Source organism: Takifugu flavidus, chromosome 6 (genome assembly GCF_003711565.1).
Source record: "Takifugu flavidus isolate HTHZ2018 chromosome 6, ASM371156v2, whole genome shotgun sequence".
Classification (NCBI taxonomy): Eukaryota; Metazoa; Chordata; class Actinopteri; order Tetraodontiformes; family Tetraodontidae; genus Takifugu; species Takifugu flavidus.
This window is the reverse complement of record NC_079525.1, coordinates 7,406,988-7,420,381: the sequence shown is the minus strand read 5'-3', so window position 1 is coordinate 7,420,381 and position 13,394 is coordinate 7,406,988. Positions and strand designations below refer to the sequence as shown.

The following is a 13,394-nucleotide window of genomic DNA, read 5'->3' as shown; positions in this document are numbered from 1 at the left end:
AGAACTGCTGAATTGTGGAGATCAACTGGTCAAAGATGATTTATTCACATCGTAAGAATGTGGAGTTGACATTTGTAAATGCAGCATGTAAACATGGTTGCAGACAAGTTATTCTACTGAGAAACCAAAACTACAGTCTGCAGTGTTGCACAAACAAACTGATTTTACAGCCGTGAGACTAAAAATTACATTTACCGTAAATGTTTCCCGATTGTCTCGGTCTTAAGACTCAATATTCAAATACTGGAACAGAAAATCACAATTCCACAGAAAGTGCAGATTTAATTTCTAACCTGAGAAATGTTTTTGACATTTACTGATCGTCAGTGGAAGACCATTACGACCATTTCCTAGTTTTAAAAGATTTTTTTAGATTTAATGTTGCCAAAATTCTCTTCTGGATTTGCAAATGTTCTATTTTAGCTTTCAAAATCTCATTATTTACCATTACCTTAAATTCATCTTTAATTAATCTGAACATTGTTTAAACTCATTTCACCAACAATCACATTTAAAAACAAGACTAAACCTGGACTTGTCACACAAAAGTTTAGTATAGAAATATTTCTGAACATTCAGCTTGAGGTTGAATTGTGTTTAAACAAATACATTCAGTGAAGTTGTGTATTCAAAGGTTTTTTCAAACTATGTAAAATAGAAACTTTAGCCCTCAGAATAGATTATTCATGATTCATATTTCTAATATCTTTTTTCCACGGAGTCAACCTTTTAGTTCTAAAGATGTGCAATTTGTCATTACAAAACCTATATTTATTTAGAAAACAGTATACTTTGATAAGGGTGAGTGGAAAAACAAGGTGCAATAAGTCATTTAAAATCATTTAAATTGTGTAGTATATATTATTCCTAGGACAGTGATTCACATTATTTTGAACTACAGCACTGAGCTAAAACAAATATTAAACTGGACCTGAAGCTCCATCTCAGTTGTGAATACGGTTTAAAATTGCGCACGCTAATTTGTATCAATTAGTTTAACTGAAAAAGATCCAAAATAGGCAAATATCCAAACTATTCAAGTTCAACTGTTTTCTGGTGCCTTTCAGGAGGAAAAACACATTTTTCACGTTTTTCTAATTAAAACTTCACTCTTTACAGATAAGGTCCAATCAACCACAGCATGGCCACGAATAATGAGGATTAGAATTAAGAATTGATGAAAATACTTGTTTATGACCATATCCCGCAACGTAAAGACGAAGTAGTAACAGCGCCCTCCAGAGGACGCGCTGTTAGCACACGCTCACGTCAAAGACAGACTTTCAGTTTTGACTTTTAAATTCAGCTTGGTCTCGTTTGAGGACGATTTTTTTTCCCTAATAAGTTAATTTAAATTTAATTAAGTTGTAATTTAAGATCAATTAATGACATTTTTTGCAGCTATTTGAAACCGTGTAAGCCAAAGTTGAAAATGTTCATTCTTGCATAAATATTGATCTTTTTATTTTAAAATGTTCTTCTATAAAAGTTTACAAATATTACACAAATGTCTGCATTTTTCCTTCACAAAATCAAAACCTTTGAGAGCAAGCGTCTGAGATTTATAGGTAATGTAGTTTTTTCACCACAAAGGTTTTCTGGCTTGATTGTGTCACCCAATGAGAAGACAGAAGAAAGAGTTCTTGGTTCGTCTTGAGCCACAATCTCATGTCCCCTCACCCCCACCACCACACACAAACACAGCCACCCCCCACCCTCACACCTGAGCTGCCTCTACCTGAGACGAGCAGAAAAGCACCTCATGTACTCGGTCATCCAGCGGTCATCCACCGCATTCAACTGGGACTGCTTCACCACTTTCTCCAGGTCAGCTGATCGTGCCCGCCTGCGATCCAGGTTAGAGCTGCGTTTGCTGGATCCCCTGTGGGTCTGAACACAGGCATCTGATGTGTTCTGAAAGAAGAGACCATAGAGGTGGAGGTGGGGGAGACAATCTGTGTTCTATTATTAATATCTGCAGCGTGTTGGGTGGCACAGTTTCACTTCTCTGATGTCCTGTGTTCCACAACAGGAAATGTTGTCATTAATTTATACAGTTCAGGATCAAATCTTTATATTTCTGCATTTGTTTTTAAAAACAGAGTATCTATAGTATGTTAAAAAAAGGATAACTCCACTGAGCCTCTGCCAGACCTCTGTGTTTCTCTCAGTCAGGTCCAGGCGGTTGGATCTTTGGATCTCCTTGTTGCTGATTGCTGGTTGGCTCTTTGCTCGTGGCGGTTTGCCTGCAGAACTGTTCTGGTGTCCCATCTCTGAGCGCGGGTTGCGGCGGTGTGGCCTCGCTGGTGGGTTTCCAGGCTCGCCATCTGACGATCCAATGTCAGCAGGCCCGTCGTCCGTCTCCGTGTCATCGGATGGTCGGCAGTTATCTGGAACCACCTCGGTTGCAGCACCACTAACTTCATCTGCACCATTTTCTGCAACTGAAACATAGAATTCACAAGGTTTTTCTTTTGAGGGTGAAGCGTGACTCAATATGTGTTGTGAAAGTTTGGGAAATGCATCGCCCCAGTCTAAGATGCATCTTCCCAGTATCAGGTGCATCTTCCCAGTATTAGATGCATCTTCCCAGTATCAGAAGCACCTTACATCTCCACCTGCTTTAAAAGGACTCATTGTAACAGCTGTGGAAGTGATCAATGATATCATCAGACATGCATTGTTACAGTAGTGCTGATGATCAGAGCTGATGGACTGTGAAGCTTTTGATCACCAAACATTTACAAAAATATTTTAGCACCAGCATCTCCTGAGACACAGGAGGCTCACTCCACCCTTGTCAGGAGACGAATACGAGGAGTCTATTCACCTGCTGCTTGACCACCATCTATAACTGCCACCTTCTCATTCTCCTCATCCTGAGGAGGCAGCTCTGGTCCAGGACCTGATGACCTCTGATTTGTCTCCAAGGCTGTTGGTGGTGGGAGAGACAGAGGGACAACCTTGTTGCTGCTCAGCCTTGGTGTGGACCAGCCGCTGGAGTCAGAGCCACTGTCCCAGCCTTCCCAGAACCAGGGTTTGTGAGAATGCTCCATCACCCGCCGAGTCAAGCGATACTTCAGAGAGTCCTCGTAGCACTTGGAGAACGTCTCCCATTTTGGATCCCTGAATTTCTTCATGTACTCTGTCCGGATTTTCTTGGTCACCATGGTTCCTGAAATAATGAAATAATTGTTTGGATAATAATTAAACACACACACACACACAATTTCAAACAACGGGTTTGTCACAATAAAACAATCCAATGGGTTTTCAAATGAAACATTGTTTGCAAGTTTTCAGATGCACCTGCAGCCCATGAGTGCCGTGGGCGGGGTCGCTCACGGCATGGTCGGGAGTGGGCGGGGTCGCTCACGGCAGGCCCTGCCCACTCCCGACCATCAGATTAGAGTGACGGTCAAGGAGGATTGAAGCTTATTACGGTCTCACTGACGACACTACGACTGATTTAAGAGCAGAAAGGCTTCCTCCACCCACACGTTCGTTTCCCTTCCTAATATGTGCAAATAGTAACAATCTGAAGAAACGCTGTATATATCTCGTTTAGTAGGAGGACAAAAGCTAATACCAGATTAAGCTCATTTTTGCGAGTATTTGTCATTTTACCCAAATACGCGTCTTTTGTTTTGGAGGCTTATTTTTAACAGTCACACCTTAAAACATCGTCAGTTTGTAAATTTAATGGAGGTTTTAAGCATAATTTTAAAAAAAAAATCATTTACTTGTGGAGAACTGTACTAAATATACAAATATTGGTTAAAAAATGAAAATAAGCCTGTAATAAACAATAACGATCCGTTCACATTCACAATCTCACCTGCTTGTTAATCCCGGTCTGTCATGATGCGGGTTAGAATTTAAACTAACGACTGGATATTTGTTTAAGAATTAGTATTTACCCAGATCACATTTCAAAGGGGTTCGATCTATTTTCAGAGGCAGATTGAACCTTCCGTCCAGCCTTGATACGTCGAGTATCGCCCTGCTTTTCTGGCCGCACAAATACGAGGAGCGAGATGACAAGTTACTTATACCGGTTATCTTTTCCGGAATACGTTTCAAAATAAAATCACATTGTGGTAAAATAAGCCCTAATTGTACTACAGTATTATGTTTCACAGGTATGTTTCACAGCGACACGTCAGATTTCACGATAACTATTTGTGTTTAAAAACATAAAATAATGCAACTGGTTTATTTACATAAGGTAGGGGAAAAAAGCAATGGGTACTTCCGGTTTCAGCCAACAAAAATAGAAGACATACAGCAGAGTGAACTGCGTATTTGCACATGCGTGCTGCATGTGTGATTGAACAGATGCTGTGGAGAATTCTAAATGAACACAGATATGCATGTTTCATGTCTGAGAAGCCGTGAGATGTGAAGATGCATGGGAGAGATACTTTGCTATGGAATTTAATTATACTTGGCCAGGAATTGTGATACTTGGCTTGGGAATTTAATGCAAATCTGCTTTTAAAGATGGGTTACGGTTCAGCTTTGTAAAATGTAAGTGTCAATTTGTTTGAAAAGAATTTCAGGATGATTAATTACCAAAAGTTTTAAAATCAGTATGTGGCGGGGTGGAGAGAGGTGGAACGGTCACGACAACGCCACCTGGGGAATTTCACCCCAGGAATTAACCGGAAACAGGCACGCGCAGATACGGTTCGGTTCCAGAGGCAGAGACAGGATTGAGGGGTTCCCGCTGGGGCATCGCGACCCACTGACACCAGCCGGCAGCCAACTGCCCAGTGCCAACTGGCGCGCACGCCCTTACGGCAAAGCGCTCTGGACGGAAGGATGGCGGGAGGAAGCACCAACCTTCTTGGCGCTGCCAGACAGCATGCTCATTCTGGGACAGGTTCAGTTGGTCAAACAGCCCAGATAAGCTGCAACCACGCTACACCTTCGTCGAAGGGGGAAATCAACTAAAGCCAGCTGGAGGCAGTGCCTTATATAAACCTTTTTCTCCCCACCCACCAATTAAGGCACTACCTCCATATGGCACCTGTTCGGAGGGCAGGCCACGCCCTGCCACATCTATATTCAACAAGTATTGATGCGGGATGTATCCGGGATGTATTTCAACGTGTTAAAAAATGAAAATAAATGAATTTTATTTGTCTCTTTTTTTGGGTCTTTGCATTTTTCTCTCCATTGACTCAGTCTGTTGAGCTGGAGTGCATCAGTTTAAAAATCAACATTTTCTTTGGTTTCACAAGCACTTTGGTTTCACAAGCACTTCACAAGCACACTTTTAGGTTTAGAAGCACTTGCAGTGGATGATGCTGGGACCAATCTCTTCGTACTCCTGTTTGCTGATCCACATCTGTTGGAAGGTGGAGAGGGAGGCCAGGATGGAGCCGCCAATCCAGACCGAGTATTTACGCTCAGGGGGGGCAATAATCTGCATGAGAGGGTGATCATGTCAATAATAATCTCATTCGTCCTCTAGTGGCCGACTTCAGTAGGACTCTACCTCTACCCCTACCTCTACCTCAATGACATCAAATCATAGATTCTGAAGTAATTTTCAGTTTTAGCTGCTTCATTTCATAATGTGTGATCAGGTGATCATTTACTTTGTTATGATCAGTTAGGTTTAGATTTTTTTTCTTTTTTAAGTTCTTTTGAAAAAGGGCATCAACCCACCACCACCACCCCCTTTAATGCAAAGTCTTTAGAACGGAAGATACTATGTGATACCTGGATCTTCATGGTGCTGGGAGCGAGCGCTGTGATCTCCTTCTGCATGCGATCGGCGATACCCGGAAACAGGGTGGCACCGCCTGTTAGCACATTGTTGGCATACAGATCCTTGCGGATCTCAATATCACACTTCATGATGCTGCTGTGGGTAATTTCATGGATGCCAGCAGACTCCATCCCTGTTCAAAATCAGAGTAAATTATTTATTTCTGTTAAGCCCTTAATGGAAACTGTAAAATGATTCCAAACACCTTGTCATGATACATTAAAATGTGCAGGTCATACTACACACCCATGAAGGAGGGCTGGAACAGGGTCTCGGGGCAGCAGAAACGCTCATTGCCGATGGTGATGACCTGACCGTCTGGCAGCTCATAGCGCTTCTCCAGGGAGGAGGAGGAGGCAGCAGTTGCCATCTCATTCTCAAAGTCCAGAGCAACGTAGCAGAGCTTCTCCTTGATGTCTCGCACAATCTCGCGCTCAGCTGGGAATGGAGAGACATTACGAAAGTTAAAAGGAACTGTTTGTGAAAGTTGTAAAAGAGGACCTTCTTTGTGCTCACCAGTGGTGACAAAGGAATATCCACGCTCATTGAGGATCTTCATGAGGTAGTCTGTCAAATCTCGTCCAGCCAAGTTCAGACGCATGATGGCAGGAGGCAGGGCATAACCCTCAGCGATGGGCACAGCGTGGGTCACGCCCTCACCAGAGTCCAGCACAATACCTGAGAACATACATGATTTGATACTAATATTTACTGTTTTAGGGCAGTGGTAGCTCAGTCTGTAGAGGGCTTGGCTAAAATGTCGGTGTTCCTGGTTTAATCCCTGGTGCAGACTAACTTTGGTGGTGTTCCGGTAGCAGGTAGAAGTGCTAGGACACCTTCAGTGCCTTGCTGGTTTACCCTTGTGCAAGGAACCAAACCCTCAAATGCTCACATAGGGCCCTGCAATTAGTTGGTGACTCATTCAGGGGTATACCTGGCCTGAGCTCCTATACAGCTGTGATAGGCTCCAGCTCCCTCCCCATAATCCCACAATGGATAATACGTCAGTATGATGAAAGATCTTGTTTTATACGCATACTGTAAAAATTCGATATATACTAGAATTTACACATCATAACTTAATGAAATAAGAGCATAGAATTCAAGTTTAATTGAAAATAGGTTAACTTAAGATGGCTACAGAGTGTCTAGATTTTAATGGAACATGAGGTAAAGAAATTGTGATGTGTGTGCACGTAGACTCACCAGTGGTACGACCGGAGGCATAGAGGGACAGTACGGCCTGAATGGACACATACATGGCGGGCATATTAAAAGTTTCTAACATAATCTGGGTCATCTTCTCCCTGTTGGCTTTGGGGTTAAGTGGGGCCTCTGTCAGCAGGGTGGGGTGTTCCTCAGGGGCCACACATAACTCATTGTAGAAGGTGTGGTGCCAGATCTTCTCCATATCATCCCAGTTGGTGATGATGCCACGCTCAATCGGGTGTTTCAGGCTCAGGATATCTCTTTTGCTCTGGGCCTCGTCGCCCACATAGTAACCTTTCTTCCCCATGTCATCCATGTCATCCTGAGAAGAGGAACGAGCAAGTTCATGTATTCTTCAATGAACCAAAGTCCATCCAACATTCAATGGCTCCAATGAGTACCTGGTGACGAGGGCGTCCCACAATGGCGTGAAAAACAGCCCTGGGGGTATCATCACCAGCAAAGCCAGCCTTGACCAGGCCAGAGCCATTATCACACACGAGGGCAGTGGTCTCGTCATAGTCAGACATGTTTGTAGACTCTGGAAGAGGTTCACGGGTCAGCTCATGTAACCTTGGAGCGTTAGGAGCATAGCTCATATGCTTAAATGTTGCAATTAACATGAACAAAATTTGGTACTTGACTCCTGTCAGAATGACATTGTTCTCCACCATATTGACAGCTCCAAATGATCTTAAAATAAACCCCCTTTTTTTTTTTTTTTTTTTTTTAAATAACTGCAGTGTTTTAACCCTTTAAAGCCGTTTGTATCATATTTGATACAAAAAAAGTCATAAACAAAATTTAAAAAAAATTGGGATTTTGTTAAAAGGTTCAATAAACATCTCATTTCCAAAAAATTAGAATTTTCTGGCTATTTTTTGATGTGTCAGGCTTTATAGGGTTAAGCTGTTCATCAGACAGAAAAAATCACAAGTCTGATGCACTCCAAAGAACAGGTCAATGTCTTCAAAATCCTTTTCACATTCCATCATAACAGTTTAACCATTCCCCCTGCATTGTAGCAGAGGACAGAAACCTATTTTAGATGATATGCTCACATTTGCATGTCCTGCCACAAGGTGGGAAATACCACCATTGAGTAACGTTTTGTGTGCGCATTTTATGCACAGGCAGAGAGAATCACGTGTCTTAGTTTTAATATCTTACCTTGAATTCTTTGTTTCTATAGTTTCTGATTGGTTGAAACAAATCAATTCTGGTAATAAAGAGTGCAATTGTAATATGATGAAAAATAATACCTATGATATAGTATGTTGCTTTTAATAAAGGTTCCTTTGACCTTTGAGCATTGAAAAATGAAATGTGGAAACTTCTTTGATCCTTTAATGTTTAGACTTTTATGGGGGGGGTGTGACAGAGGCTGACAATGCATCATCACCTGGTGTGTAAAAATGTTCTACAGAGCATTTATAGAACCTGGAAAGTTTTCCATTGTGGATCCCTAAGCATCATGTACTCTGTCCAGATTTTCTTGGTCAACATGATCACCTGGCAGGCCTCTGTCACCCCACTGGGAAATGGTCTCCTCTCCTCTGTTGACGTCCAGGATTCCGGGTTGTTTGGTTTTTTCCTGCAGGGGGCGTGGTGGAGCCATGCTCCTGCCACATGCTGACGCACCTGCAGTCTATCTGTGATCTAGCCGCCTATTTAAGGACTAAACGCCTGCCTACCAGTGTCGGAGTGTTTTGGTGTTTTTGGTGACTTTGGAATATTTTAGTTATTTTTGGTATCTTGTCTTTGGTGCGTTTCCCTGCTCGTTGGAGGTGTCCATGCCATCCTGCTGGGCTCCTGAAACGTGTAGAACTCGACTCCTGTGTTGGCTCCGCGCTGGAGCTCTCTGTGCGCCCCGGAGGTTTGAACTTGTGCTTCCCTACAGTCCAGGAGGACTGCCATTTTTGTGTTTGTTGAATAAAACCTAGTTTTGGACTTTTCATCACTGCGTTCTTGCCTGCTTTCGGGTCCTGTCGGGTCCACTGGTAGCCGACTGCAGTAGGACTCTACCTCTTTACCTTTAAAGAGTCTCTATGATCTTATTATAAGTCTGGTTTTACTTGTGTTTGTTTTTAGATTGTAAAAGCCGCTATATGATTATGATTAGTCCCCACCCTCCCCAGTCTGAATTAGTGAGAAAGATGTGGAAATAGTCCCATTTTACAAGTTCCTGGGTCTTTAGTTGGACAATAAATTGGAGTGGTCCACAAACACCGATGCTGTCTATAAGAAGGCCATGAGCAGACTATTTCCTCAAGAGACTCAGGTTCTTCAGTGTTTGCAGCAGGATGCTCCACATGTTTTATCAGTCTGTCATGGCTAGTACCATCTTCTTTGCTGTAGTGTGCTGGGGAGCAGGCATTAAAGCTAAGGATGCCAACAGACTTGACAAAATCATTAAAAAGGCAGGGTCTGTTGTTGGCTGTAAACTTGCAAACTTGGACGAGGTGGTGAGGGACAGGATGATGTTAAAAGTGCGGACAATCATGGACAATCCCTCCCACCCACTCCATAACACAGTGGACAAACCGAGAAGCAGCTTCAGCAACAGACTCCTGCAGCTTCGCTGCTCTAAGGAACGGTACAGGAAGTCATTCCTGCTGTCCGCCATTAAACTGTATAATTCATCCCTCTCTGTCAGAGCTGAGCTCTCTTGACTGGACTTATGCATCAGCTCAGGTGCCATCTAAACCCATTCAATCACAATAATTGTTTAATGTTTATGTTGTCATTTTATTTCTAGATTATTCTATATTTATGTAAATATGCTTATAATTTATTCTTGTCCATGTTCTAATCTTATTTGTATTTTATTTATTCTATTTCTATACTTTGTAAATACAACTGCTGGTAGTTGTATCTATACACTACAGTTATATTAATCCATGTTAAGGCTACTACTACTGCTACTATAATTCAATTTCCCTACGGGGATGAATAAAGTAAATCGTGAATTCTCCAAGTTGCAAAAAAGCAGACGTGACGGGGGTTGTAAATGAAAATAAAGAAATTTTATTTGTCTCTTCTTTTGGTCTTTGCATTTTTTTCTCCATTGACTCAGTCTGTAGAGCTGGACTGAATGGGTTTAAAAATTCAACATTCGTTTTGGTTTCACAAGCACTATTCACACTAAAAACTCACATACGCAACAGAAAATAAATAACATATGTACAGGAGAGACTAGAGTGTCAGAGTCCAAGGACAGCTGCAGTTAACGGCTCCAGATACTGAGGTGGTTCTGGGGGCCTTTTAGGTTTAGAAGCACTTGCGGTGGACGATGCTGGGACCAGCCTCATCGTACTCCTGTTTACTGATCCACATCTGCTGGAAGGTGGAGAGGGAGGCCAGGATGGAGCCGCCAATCCAGACAGAGTACTTACGCTCAGGAGGCGCAATAATCTGCATGAGAGGGTGATCATGTCAATAATAATCCCAATCGCCCACTGGTAGCCAACTGCACTAGGACTCTACCTCTACCTCTACCTCAATGATTAGAAATAATTTATTCTGGAGTCATTTTTCAGTTTTAGCTGCTTCATATCATGATATATGATCAGGTTCAGATGTACAACAACAGATTATTTTAATCCTAATTTTTGTGTGTCATACCTTGATCTTCATGGTGCTGGGAGCCAGAGCTGTGATCTCCTTCTGCATGCGATCAGCGATACCTGGGTACATGGTGGTGCCACCAGACAGCACATTGTTGGCATACAGGTCCTTGCGGATGTCAATATCACACTTCATGATGCTGTTGTATGCAGTTTCATGGATGCCAGCAGACTCCATCCCTGTTCAAAATCAGAGTAAATTATTTATTTCTGTTAAACCCTTAATGGAAACTGTAAAATGATTCCAAACACCCTAGTCACGATACATTAAAATGTACAGGTCATACTACACACCGATGAAGGAGGGCTGGAACAGGGTCTCAGGGCAGCGGAAACGCTCATTGCCGATGGTGATGACCTGACCGTCAGGCAGCTCATAGCTCTTCTCCAGGGAGGAGGAGGAGGCAGCAGTGGCCATCTCATTCTCAAAGTCCAGAGCAACGTAGCAGAGCTTCTCCTTGATGTCTCGCACAATCTCGCGCTCAGCTGGGAATGGAGATACATTACGAAAGTTAAAAGGAACTGTTTGTAAAGGTTTTAAAAGATGACCTTTTTTGTGCTCACCAGTGGTGACAAAGGAATATCCACGCTCAGTGAGGATCTTCATGAGGTAGTCTGTCAGATCTCGTCCAGCCAGGTCCAGACGCATGATGGCATGAGGCAGGGCATAACCCTCATAGATGGGCACGTTGTGGGTCACGCCATCACCGGAGTCCAACACAATACCTGAGAACATACGTGAGTTGATATTGATGTTGATTAAATAACAGCATAGACTTTGTATATGGGTTGTTTAAGTTCAATTATGATGGCTACAGAATGTATAGATTTAAAGGAACGTGAGGTAAAGAAATTGTGATGTGTGTGCACGTAGACTCACCAGTGGTACGACCGGAGGCATAGAGGGACAGTACGGCCTGAATGGCCACATACATGGCGGGTACATTGAAGGTCTCAAACATTATCTGGGTCATCTTCTCCCTGTTGGCTTTGGGGTTGAGTGGGGCCTCCGTCAGCAGGGTGGGGTGTTCCTCCGGGGCCACACGTAGCTCATTGTAGAAGGTGTGGTGCCAGATCTTCTCCATGTCATCCCAGTTGGTGATGATGCCATGCTCAATGGGGTATTTCAGGGTCAGGATACCCCTTTTGCTCTGGGCCTCGTCGCCCACATAGGAATCTTTCTGGCCCATGCCGACCATTACACCCTGAGAAGAGGAACAAGTGCATAAGATGTTTTCTTAATGTATTCTTCAATTAATCAAAGTCCAACCAACGTCAAATGACTCAAGAGCCCTTGAGTACCTGGTGACGGGGGCGTCCCACAATGGAGGGGAACACAGCCCTGGGGGCATCATCGCCTGCAAAGCCAGCCTTGACCAGGCCAGAGCCATTATCACACACAAGGGCAGTGGTCTCGTCGTCGTCACACATGTTTGTAGATTCTGGAAAAGGTTCACCGGTTAGCTTATTTAACGTGCAGTAGTTCACCCACCCATGGAGAAAAACTTATGGTGCAACAATAATTAACCATGCATGACCATTCATTATAACAGAACAGGTGACCCGGTCCCCTTGCTATTACAGAAGATAGAACATGATTTTAGACGTTGCATGAATATGCAACATGCTTTGAATAAAAGATTTGTTGCTCCATTGTTGTTTAGAACTGTACCCCCCTCCATCAAACAAGCTCACTTCATGACCCACTGACCCTTAAAACACATATTTTTACTGTTCAATTAAAGACTTACTTAATATATTTTTATAAGAACATATATTATTAGAATAAAAATAATAAAAAACGTGAAATATTTAATAAACATTGACAAGTACAGTGAGCGTTTCTTAGCCACCTATTCTGAATAGAAAACATTATAGCAAATTTATGCAACCACAACATATGTTGACACGTCTTTCCAAATAAATTTAAGTCGCTGTTCAGCCGTAATAGGTAGTAAAATATATCATCTGCTATTTTACCAAAAGAAAAAAAAAAGGATTTCCGATTTCGCTTCATCAGGAAGTTTTCCGGATACCTGTAACCTGTCAAAATAAAAGTCATCGAATAGGAACAGCACCGGGATTGGGTCCGCTGCTGACTGCTTCTCAATGGGCTCCATTCCCAACCCATCCAAAATGAACCCTACTCCAGATGATTGCTCCTTCAATTCCGACACAAACCGCTTACCTTCTGCTCGTCTCTGGGTGTCAGTGAGGAAGCTTTGCCCGCTTCTTGTTCCAGTTGACGGGATAACAGTCGGCTACTACCGCGGCGCTTAAATACACCTCTGCCCGTCTGTGCCACCCGTACCGTGGCGGCCGTTAGGAATGTCCGAGTGATCCACTGGAATGCAAACGCTTCTTCATCCATATTTGGCCACGCGGGATGGTGGTCGCGCGTGTGCTCGCGGAGGCTCTCGCGTTTGGGGACCCAAATATGGACAGGAAGTCCCCGCGAAACCGTCGGAGCCCGTGTATGGAGCGAGAGTTCAAAGTCCACAACTGCAAAACACGCTGGCTGACTCCAGGACACAATACAACGGGCTAAATGTTTCAAAACTGATCTGACTGAGTTTTCTCCTCGGTTGCATAAATGAGAAGAGCTTATTTCATAAGGGTGACATCATGACCATGAAGACCTGGAAACCAGTGGAATCAATCAAGACTGGCATGTGACTGGCATTGCTTAGGACTTGGGGAAAAAATATGACTGACCTGGATTTTCCACTGTAACAGTCTCAAAAGTGCACACAATAACACAACCATGAATAAGAAAACAA

At 43.0% G+C, this 13,394-nt stretch overlaps 3 protein-coding genes across 4 annotated transcripts; all 3 read right to left on the bottom strand.

Annotated features, from left to right (window-relative positions):
- Window positions 1-26: 26 nt before the first annotated feature.
- On the bottom strand, window positions 27-4,056 carry ccsapa (centriole, cilia and spindle-associated protein a). 2 transcript variants are annotated; one of them, XM_057036130.1, is made up of 4 exons: window positions 3,921-4,056; window positions 2,831-3,175; window positions 2,155-2,444; window positions 27-1,914 (listed from the first exon to the last, which is right to left on the bottom strand). In XM_057036130.1, the coding sequence occupies exons 2-4, from the start codon at window positions 3,168-3,170 to the stop codon at window positions 1,735-1,737; spliced, it is 810 nt and encodes a 269-aa protein (XP_056892110.1). In that variant the 5' UTR covers window positions 3,171-3,175; window positions 3,921-4,056; the 3' UTR covers window positions 27-1,734. The 2 variants fall into 2 exon arrangements, with proteins under 2 accessions (XP_056892110.1, XP_056892109.1); XM_057036129.1 differs by having other exon boundaries at window positions 3,839-4,049.
- A 1,101-nt stretch (window positions 4,057-5,157) lies between these two features.
- On the bottom strand, window positions 5,158-7,521 carry LOC130527539 (actin, alpha anomalous). The gene is made up of 6 exons (XM_057036172.1): window positions 7,390-7,521; window positions 6,986-7,310; window positions 6,296-6,457; window positions 6,026-6,217; window positions 5,731-5,912; window positions 5,158-5,431 (listed from the first exon to the last, which is right to left on the bottom strand). Exons 1-6 carry the CDS (start codon window positions 7,516-7,518, stop codon window positions 5,288-5,290), a joined length of 1,134 nt encoding a protein of 377 aa, XP_056892152.1. The 5' UTR covers window positions 7,519-7,521; the 3' UTR covers window positions 5,158-5,287.
- A 2,471-nt stretch (window positions 7,522-9,992) lies between these two features.
- LOC130527494 (actin, alpha cardiac muscle) lies at window positions 9,993-13,055 on the bottom strand. Its single transcript, XM_057036089.1, has 7 exons — window positions 12,803-13,055; window positions 11,917-12,056; window positions 11,495-11,819; window positions 11,179-11,340; window positions 10,909-11,100; window positions 10,613-10,794; window positions 9,993-10,402 (listed from the first exon to the last, which is right to left on the bottom strand). The coding sequence occupies exons 2-7, from the start codon at window positions 12,043-12,045 to the stop codon at window positions 10,259-10,261; spliced, it is 1,134 nt and encodes a 377-aa protein (XP_056892069.1). The 5' UTR covers window positions 12,046-12,056; window positions 12,803-13,055; the 3' UTR covers window positions 9,993-10,258.
- Between the last annotated feature and the right edge of the window lie 339 nt (window positions 13,056-13,394).